We start from the raw sequence: 10808 nt of genomic DNA on the forward strand, positions 1-10808 counted from the left end.
TCACGTATTGAAATCAAGGCGACGATGCTACAATTGCATGAATTTCTCTGAAGTGTAATTTGTATATGAACATTTGCATCGGAACGAACGAGACAAAATTATTTCGTCTCTCTTTTTCGCTGATATTACAATTTCTTTAAAAATAATACCTAATCATAGAATGCCATTCAGAAATTCACTAACTTTTAATAACAAAAAAATAATAATCCACACGGCATGATGAATGTTCAAGAATTCATTACTGGACCAACGTGTGCGTACTTAGTAGTAGTTGCTTCTGTTGTGGCGTCGCTTTCTTCGCAACACTGCGAGTCCTTCCCACGTGACCATTTCCGAGTTTTCACTGATACATCTGTCAAGGAAGATCCGCTGTTTACCGAGATTGCGATCCAGTCGCAAAGCCACTGTCTCAACGTTTGTAGTCGACGATCTGGAGGATTCTGTTTGGGGTTCGTCTACAACAAAGTACAACAGCGATGCATGGGATACAATTCTAGACTGGAACAGCTGACGCAAATACCAGAAGTCGGATCTGTCGGGTTTGGTAAGCAATAACATGTTTATGTCTACAGTTACAACACACACACTCACACTTACAACACACACACACACACACACACGCACACGCAGCCACGCACCCACACATACACACGCACACATACACGCACACACTCACACACGCACAGAAACACACGCACACACACAGACACATATACACACACACACACAGACACAGACACACATACACAGAGAGACACACACACACATATGCACACACACAGACACGCACACACACAGACACGCACACACACGCGCAAATTATATATATACTGAACAAAAAAGGAAACTTCCGATTTGTACATATAGTATTTGTTGTGTTAAAGAATTCGTTGTGTAATGAAATTGTATAGGTAGTATTAGCCTTGAGCTGTATTATCAGGATTCATGAATTTTATCGATTATTTTTGCACTGTTAATCGTCGACAACGTGAAATTCAATTTGCACGTGCATGCATGGTTCGACATGCCCCGTGTAGTATTCGGTCAATTTGTTTTACTTGTCTTACTGACATTGTTGTCAAGTGAACGAAAACGCTTCAAATTTTTAAAAAAAATTAACGTTTTTAACAGTGTAGCATTTTTAGTATGCCAAGAATACCCAATAATTTACGCGAACGGGCCATTGGCATGCTTGATGCTGGCATGTCGACAGAAGACGTTGCAAGGCATGTTGGGAGTTTTAGTCGAGCGATACGAAATCTTCGCCTAAGATTTCGAACGACAGGTAAGCACCAACGACTTGCCACGTCGTGGACGTCCGCGTGTTACAACGCGTGGTCAAGACCGCTATATCATGAACACGCATTTGCGCAATCGATTCCAAACTGCCACTGCTACTGCTGCTAACACACCTGGGCTTCATAATAACCGAATCAGTGGGCAAACTGTTCGTAATCGTCTGCAGGAGAACCGTTTACATGCACGACGTCCTTACGTCGAATGCGTTTTAACGCAACGTCATCGTCTAAATCGTCTTAATTGGGCACGTGTACACACTCGTTGGATACGGCGACGCTGGAATACCGTTCTTTTTTTCGGATGAATCCAGATTTTCTTTACAACGTGGTGATGGCAGGGTGCGCGTCTACCGTAGGAGAAATGAACGCTATGCTGACTGTTGTGTTCTTGAACGAGATCGTTTCGGGGGTGGGGGTTGTGTCATGGTCTGGGCAGCCATTGCCCATGGTTATCGTTCACCACTAGTCGTCATTTATGGCAATTTAAATGCTCAACGTCATTCCTCTGTTCCATAACAACGCCAACATCTCGATTTTTCAGCATGATAATGCCACCTCTCATACAGCTAGAGACACTGTAAATTTCCTTAGGACAAATAACATTGATTTCATTGATGACTGGCCCGCTAAAAGTCCTGATCTCAACCCCATCGAGTATGTGTGGGATAGCCTGGACAGACGATTGAGGCGTCGTCCCAACCCACCCGCTAACGTCAACGAACTTCGTCAAGTGTTCATTCAGGAAAGGAACAATATTCCACAGGCAGAAATCAACACTTTAGTCAATTCTATGCGCCTGCGATGCACTGCAGTGGTCAATTCAAGAGGTGGTCATACCCGTTATTAAGTGGGTTTTTTTTTTTTAACCCCTACCACACTTGGTCAAAATTTCTCCCAGTTAACCTATGGCCATGATTTTTGCACCAAACGATGCATCATGGAACACTCTTTAAACGAATATATAACAATTATTCCCCCGGTTTGTTTTCATCAAGTTATGTTCAAGCAAAGTTATCGGAAGTTTCTTATTTTGTTCAGTATATATCAGGGTTGAAAATTAACATGAAATCCATGATCGCCAGCAGAAAAATCTTACTGGTCCTCAAATTCAACTAGCCCTCCAATTATCACATTGAAATTACCCTGCACAACCAAAATCAAAACTAGAATGTTTTGGGGTTTTTCAATAATAACCATCTATATAGTACTTTTGCATCAAAAGAAAACCGATGAATTGGCATTTAACTTCATAATGAATAAAGTTAAAATTCATATAAAACCATGTTATTAAGTTTTAAAACATTACCAACTCAAATGAAATAAACAAAAATTCAAAAAGAAATCAGGCATAAATTAAAATTTTACTTTTCAAAGTACCATTAAATTGTACATATTAAATCTCAATGTTTAATACAGGGTGAAGGTAAAATGCTAGAACAGCCAAGGTATGCTGATTGACTTGCATTGCCTCTGAAGTAAAACATAATGCAGAACAAAGAGACTAAAGGTAGAACTGCGTGAAACTAGTCTGTGAGTGGCAGTCTTCTTTGTGGCGATGCAAGAGGGACTTATTGTTCCCAGATCATTGGCAATGTCATGGTTGGGATGCCTTGATTCATTGTCTTATATTGTACAATATTTACAAATAGTTATACATACGCAGTGCATACATACATGCATGCATTCGAGCGCACTCAGCACACACACATAGTACATATACCCATATTTCATATATGCTTTCAAACATAGCCATACACTAATAACTACATTTATTTGAATCTACATAGTGAATCACATGCAAAAGGTATTAGGAGCTATATTACACACATTCTGTATCTAAACAAAAACAAACTTAACTGCTCATGGACTGCCCATGGGAGTATCTCAAGCCGCGTAGCGAGCGAACGTTTTAGGGTTATGCTCTTTAAACAAAAAGAAAAAACCCACACAAAAAACCCACCCTTTCTTTGGAAATAGGGGTTATGACACCTGAAACATCCCTCTGCACACACGCTCTCTCTCTCTCTCTCTCTCTCTCTCTCTCTCTCTCTCTCTCTCTCTCTCTCTCTCTCTCTCTCTCCTATATATATATACATATACGTGCATGAAACAGTGGGAAGACCTGGCATTGGCTAGTATGTATTGATGTATGAATATATCTATATATTGTATATACAGTGGAACCTCGTTAGTCCGGACAGTATGGTTATTTAAAAAAACGTCCGGATAAACGAATTTCCGGATTACTGAAATGTACGTGATGAGTAACCTCCCTTGATTCACAAACAAAATAAAAACGACACATTTGATTTTTAGAACCAAACATTTCTTCAACCAGTTTTGTTCTGTTGATCCGCCTAGTGGTGTGAATAAGCGCTATTTCCATGTCCGTGAGGCCAGTCTACTATTCAGTAGTGCACTGCCAGGTGCTTGTCTTAAAGTTAGAAAATGCGATTAAATAAAATGAAATACTGTTTAAGACATGTTGCATTGTTGATACTAAATGTTTGATTACTAGCGATAAGTTTTAAATTTTATTAGTCGTGTTTTGTCGTACCAGTTAATGTTGTAAATCTAGGACACGTGGTTGAGTTATTTCCACGAAGTGGGTACGTTGTTGAGGAATGCATACCGTATATTGTTTTTCAGTTATATACATTCATTATTAGTTTAAAGTTTCTACGTTTACAGATTATATTTTAAGCATATTAAATGGCGAAATTATAATTCATTTCTGCTATATATACTGATATAATATAAACGTCAACATGATACCTCCCTCCGTCCCTAGCATAGAAATACAACTTCCTCAAAACCGGCGTGAAACTGAATAAGCAATGTTCCACTTGTGAAAGAGTCGCAAGCCAGTGTTTTGATAGCAATAACATATAAAGACGTTTCCTTAGTCTTTATTTTGGGTGACTGGCAATACTCTTGAGTTGGACACCAAAACAATTATGAACAATATTCAGTAATAAATCATACAGGTAAGTTAGGAGGGTAGTTACAAAACGAGGTCATGGGGTACCGTAGGGTATGATCAAGAGTTACCCACTTTTAAAAATAAAATATTCTTTTTTTTTTCATAAAATAAAACAGCCAGTCTGGTCATAGATCAAAGAAATTATATTTTAAAAAACAACAAACACTTGTGAACACTTGTGCTCTATCTGACTAACACTAAATAAACACAGGTGAATAGTTAAATAAACTGCAGTGTGAAACCCCGTGCAGCCATTTTATCTCTGTCGATTCCATGAGCGTTAATTGCCTTAATTGGCGGATTACTTTTATGTTGAGTCGGTCAAACGAAGCAATTTGCCGTTACTTTTTACATTTGGTTCAGAATTATGACCGTCCGGTTCCAGAAGCTGAATATCTGGATTAATGAATAACTTTACTGAGTGGTCGTTTCGTTTTGCAAAAAAAAACGTCCGTAAGGTGAGGATTCCGGACTATTGGAGTCCGGACTAACGAGGTTCCACTGTATGTCGAGGTTGACTGTTACATACATGTATGTATGTATGTATGTAGGTATCTCACCTTGGTTTTTTGTGATCTCGCTCCCATGTCGGATTTGATATGGGCGAGGGGGGGGGGGGGGGGAGCATGACCGGATAATGGGGAAAACTGTATACTCTATAGTACACACATTTTGTATCTATTCAGTTATCCATTTGCCTATCTCCGTGTCTGTTGGTGTATTACATTTGGTTTTTTTTTTTTTGGTTTTTTTTGTTGGGTTTTTTTTTTGCCACATAGAGAATATTAACTTTTTTCCAGAAGCGACAGCGGAATGTGAGAAGCCTGATATATCCAATGGAATCGTCACGTATACGTCACTGGCGGTAAACAGTGTTGCGTACTACTCGTGCCTGGAAGACTTCATGTTCGTTGGACTCAGTCAGTCTAGGATATGTAAATCCTCTGGATTGTGGGATGGTGCTGACGGTTCGTGTGAACCTGCCGCTTTCTATAACGTCGTGAGTGTTATTAAAGTCACTATTTCCGGTCATATTTTAAAATTAATATTAACTAGGTAAAACCTAAAAACGAGCGCAAGAGAGACAAATTAAACACGCTGTATAAATACGTGTGCGTGTGGTGTGTGTGGGTATACGTATGTCTATGTGTGACATGGTTGTAATTTAGTATGTGAAATCTGTTTCATTATAATAGTTTGTTTTCAATATTTGTGTCAAACTGATTAAAATTAGCTCTAGTGGTCTACCAGTAGATCTAACAGCATTGCGTGGACACCCATATCCAGGTGACATTTCATCTAGAAATAATAATTTAAATATCGACCAATCACACTTCGCCATTTATAACTTTATTCGGGAGCATACAAATTGTAAAAAATATCGGGCGAGACTCTTTATGCGGAGGCCGTATCGCAAAGCATACCAACAGTTACGGGCCAGGTTAGATGACTGTTCAACTGCAATACACAGTATATATAACTCCAGGTGTTTAATTTATTTTTTCAAGTAATAAATCAATCTTCAATTTTACATTACAAATTATGTATTTTATAAAATAAAACATGTTTCAATGCATTGGCGAGATCGGTCTGGTGAAATACAATTTTGGTGGGTTTTTTATTTTATTTAACGACATCACTAGAGCACATTGATTAATTAATAATCAGCTATAGGATGTCAAAAATATGGTAATTCTGACACGCATTCATCAGAAGAAACCTGCTACATTGTTCTAATGCAGCAAGGGATCTTTTAAATTTATATATATACTTTCCCAGAGACAGAAAAGCACAAACCGTGGTCTTTAATCGGACGTGGTGCACTGGATAAGTGAGATAAAAAGCTACTGCAAGAGACATATTTATATATTACACATGTACATATATATTTGTGGTGTTGTTTTTCTACGGACTACCAATAAATACGGTGGTATATTTATATATTATACATGTACATATATTTTTTGTAGTTGTTGTTGTTCTACGGACTACCAATAACTACGGTGGTATATTTATATATTCTACATGTACATATATTTGTGTTGTTGTTGTTCTACGGACTACCAATAACTACGGTGGTATATTTATATATTACACATGTACATATATTTGTGTTGTTGTTGTTCTACGGACTACCAATAACTACGGTGGTATATTTATATATTACACATGTACATATATTTGTGTTGTTGTTGTTCTACGGACTACCAATAACTAGTGGTAAAACGTTCGCTTAATGCGCGGTCGGTCTAGGATCGATCCCCGTAGGAGGGCCCATTGGGCTATTTCTCGTTCCAGCCAGTGCACCACGACTGGTATATCAAAGGTCGTGGTATGTGCTATCCTGTCTGTGGGATGGTGCATATAAAAGAAACCTTGCTGCTAATCGAAAAGAGTAGCCAATGAAGTGACAACAGCGGGTTTCGCCTTTCAATATATGTGTGGTCCTTAACCATATGTCTGACGCCATATAACCGTAAATAAAATGGGTTGAATGCGTCGTTAAATAAAACATTTCTTTCTTTGCACAGCACTTGTTCAGGCTTTATTAAAGGCGCAGACCCTAGTTTCAGGCCGGGAAAATGGACACTAAGTCTAGTTAATTAATCTTCAAACCTACAACACATTTGGATTTGGTTATAACAGAGAGAAGCAAAAATATGTTATGTTTAAACGGGGAAATACCGTCTAAAAATAACTAGAATTTTTCTCGATAACAATCGCTTCTGAGACGAACGTTCCTTTTTTGGAATTAAAAAAACAACCAAAAAAAAATAAAAAAAATATAAAAAAAACATTTTGGGGCACTACAAAACCCTGGATGACCGGAACCACTTCTGGTGTAACAAAATGAATATCCTAAATAACAAAAATTTAAGTACTTCTAATTTAAATTATCAGAAAATGGCATTAATACTGAAAAATACGTCGTAATGTTTAAGAACTAGGCTCTGTCACTCTAAACACTATGCTGATTGTTTTGGGGGCTTTTGTTTGTTTTTTCAGTCTTCACCCTTTGAAGCACCAGTTCCTGGAACAGTCGGTCCTGGCTGGACATTCGAATTCTTAGGCACGCCTCTTAGTGAGACCAGGTAATTATGCATACATAGTAAACTCCTTTTAGATTTTGTTCGTATTGCAATTCGTACAGGCAACAGCGCTGGCCCCTTAAAGGGGCATTCCTGAGTTTGCTGCAATTTTAAAGATGTTATCGACTAACAGATACGTTTTAACGATCGTAATTACATATCAAATATATTTTTCTGCATAGAATATTAGTGGCTGTATATTAAACGTGTTTCTGGTCGTTCTAATATTTGTACTAGGTTAAATTTCATTTTATTTCCAAAAATATTGTTTTTTCGTACGCATTTGAAGACATTTGAAGACAAAATCCATTTTGGGTTTCTTAGAAATATTAAGACGACCAGAAACACATTTAATATACAGACACTGATATTCTAAACAGGAAAATATATTTATATATATGAGCATGAGCAACTCTTTCTTTATCTTCTAGACGTTTTTTTTGTATAGAGATGAGGTTACTATCACCGAGGACTCAGCCTTACGTTTCCGGTTCCTTTTCTGTTGTCTGACAGGAAGAGGTGAGAGAGCTCGAAGAATGTCCTTCGTATTCGCCACAGCAATGACGTCTGAATTTCCTGAGGTGGGTGTTGGGCCTGGAGTATCAGATCTAGTGGGACGTTCTGTTGTCTCACCATTCTCAGAGCCCGATACATTTCCTGGGGTAGGTGTTGGGCCTGGAACCAGGGATTCTGTGGACGATGGAGTTGCTGTATCAGGTGGTGGTTCGTTTGTTACCAAGGATCATGCATAGTCGTCGTCGTTGAATAGTATGAGATTGAATGGCCATAGTCCTGTAGGCTCAAATCCTCGGACTGATTTCTGCATCGTAGCTGTTCGTATGTAGGCAGATCCAAACAGTTGGGCAACTTCGTAGAAAGACATCCTGTTTCCTGGGTGTACGAGCATCCATCTATCTGCTTCTGCGTTGTAGTTTGCCGTCAGGGTTAAAACTACCATGGCTATCCCGTGATCTTTGGCATAGGTAACGGATAGCAGTGTCTTGTGGCTGAAGTGTTCATCTAATATCAGCAGGCATTTCGGGTTTTTTGGAACATTTTGTAAATTTCACAAAATGTTGTAGCCACTCATGAAACAGATCCTTGTTTATCCAGCCATTATCACTCGTTCTACCAAGCGATCCAGCTGGTGCTCCTATGAGAAGTGCAGTCGCCATTATCTTTCTTGAGAAAATCATCATCGACAATACATATATAAAAACATTTCAAGGATATCTGCAAACGCAAAATGAAACCAGGAATATACACGATATCCCACCTAAAGAGCTAAATATTTTGGTATGTAAATTCATTCTGGCCATACCCAAAAAGAACGGAGATGAATTTGAACTGACATAGACAGAATTGCGGATATTCACTCAACCGTAGCATTGAATTTAGCAAAGCCTGACAAGTATTGACGGCAAAAGAAGCTTAAACAAAAGGGGAAAGGAAACTTACCAAACCGATCGCAGACGATATCGGTTTCCGAAGTCGGCAAATTGTATGACGCTGGCCAACTTGTTCTTCTACGCCTGATGCTATTGTGAATACATTGTGGTTTAACAATGCGGTCCATTTTGTTTTGGGGGTTTCATGTGGAACACAAAAACATGGCCAACGGACAACAACTGTTATATTCTCCTTCAAATTTATCATATGTTCCTGAACATTCCAAACGGTGTTTTTGTTCTGTTTTCTTCTTGTTGACTGGCAGTAGTGTCAAGGAGTTACAATATTGTTGAAGTATTTTTTTTCTGCGAAATGATATTATGTAAAATGTTCGTGTGTTGTTTGTCTTCATTAAAATAAATGTGTTAGTTATGTATTACTTCGCCCACTAATATTGCATAGGTTTCAAAGAAATGTTTACAGTTGTCGCTAATGAAAAGAATGATAATGAATGATACAAAGAATACCCCCTCGTGTCTTGTGGTATCATAATTTATCAGCACTCGGATTTCATACTTTTATCAACTTGTGCTGATAAATTATAATATCACAAGGCACTCGGGGAGTATCCTCTATGTAGGTTCTTTTTTCTTCTTTTTTGCCAGATTAGTTAGAAATGCTTAATCATGTACACTACTGCTTTGGTAAGGGGATTGCTAAACGACTAAGACAAGCAAATATTGCTTTATGGGAGAGTTGCAAACGTTACAGTCAACTATTTGTGCAATATTTAAAAATAAAAACGTGGGCCTCACCCTTTGCTAGAGGGTTCCGACGAACCCCCCAAACACACACACACACACACACACACACACACACACACACACACACACACACACACACACGCACCTGCCTGCACTGGTGTGTAATACTATTTATATTACAACGAATAAGAGGTAATTATATAAAAATACGAAATTAACTCCTATAATACAGTGTTTATATAACAAATGTTTGTCTTTTGTGTGTGTTCATGCGTGCGTGTGTGTGTGTGTGTGTGTGTGTGTGTGCGTGAATGTATGGAAGCATAAAAGTCACACATTGTATACAATCGCGTAAATTCACAACACCGTAACAAACACGTTTTATATTTACAAACAACACAACTTACTTTATTTTAGTTTAGTTTAAAATACACATACTCATCAATCAGTTTCTAACGTTCTTTCCTTGACCTGGGTTACATGATGACGTCCCAGTTGACATTATGACGTCATTTGGGTTTCGTTTAGGGATTTACTATAAAATTGCTTTCCTACCTTGCGCGATTGTATACAATTTGTGACAGTTGTGTATCTATCTATAAACTCACAACATAAGGACGTCTTAAGTTGATTGTTATATGACATAAAAATAGAGTTTAAAAAAAATTTGTTTTGTTTAACGACGCCACTGGAGCACATTGATTAATTCATCGACGGCTATTGGATGTGAAACATTTGGTAATTCTGACCAGCCTCGATGTTGTTGTGGTTAAGCCATCGGACTGGTAGGTAGCCCGGTCCCGGCTTCTACCCAGAGCACGTTTTAACGACTCAATGGGTAGGTGTAAGACCACTACACCCTCTTCTCTCTCACTAACTACTAACAACTAACCCACTGTCCTGGACATACAGCCCAACAAAATAAGTTGGAATGAATGAATGAAGGATAATTCTGACTCTTAGTCATCAGAGAAAACCCGCTACATTTTTTTTTTCTGATCTTTTATATGCACTTTCCCACACAGGGAAACACATACCACCGAATTTGACCAATTGAGGTGCAGTGGTTAGAACGAGAGAAAAACCCAATCAGTTAAATGGATCCACCTCAGGAGAGTACTCAACCGACTGAGCTAAACCTCTCTCCGTAAGATAAATATGTTTCAGTTGGAAAGGACGTTTAAATTGATTTTAAACATTGTCTGTTTTATGATGTTTAAAGGGACATTCATGAGTTTGCTGCACTTTTTAAGATGATATCGACTAATAGATACTTTTTAACGAT

General features: G+C 38.2%; 1 protein-coding gene across 1 annotated transcript; it reads left to right on the forward strand.

Annotated features, from left to right (window-relative positions):
• The first annotated feature begins 219 nt into the window (after window positions 1–219).
• On the forward strand, window positions 220–7912 carry LOC121385924. Its single transcript, XM_041516716.1, has 4 exons — window positions 220–544; window positions 5082–5281; window positions 7288–7373; window positions 7802–7912. The coding sequence occupies exons 1-4, from the start codon at window positions 220–222 to the stop codon at window positions 7878–7880; spliced, it is 690 nt and encodes a 229-aa protein (XP_041372650.1). The 3' UTR covers window positions 7881–7912.
• The last annotated feature ends 2896 nt before the right edge of the window (window positions 7913–10808 follow it).

This window comes from Gigantopelta aegis, chromosome 12, assembly GCF_016097555.1.
Source record: "Gigantopelta aegis isolate Gae_Host chromosome 12, Gae_host_genome, whole genome shotgun sequence".
In the NCBI taxonomy this organism is placed as follows: domain Eukaryota; kingdom Metazoa; phylum Mollusca; class Gastropoda; order Neomphalida; family Peltospiridae; genus Gigantopelta; species Gigantopelta aegis.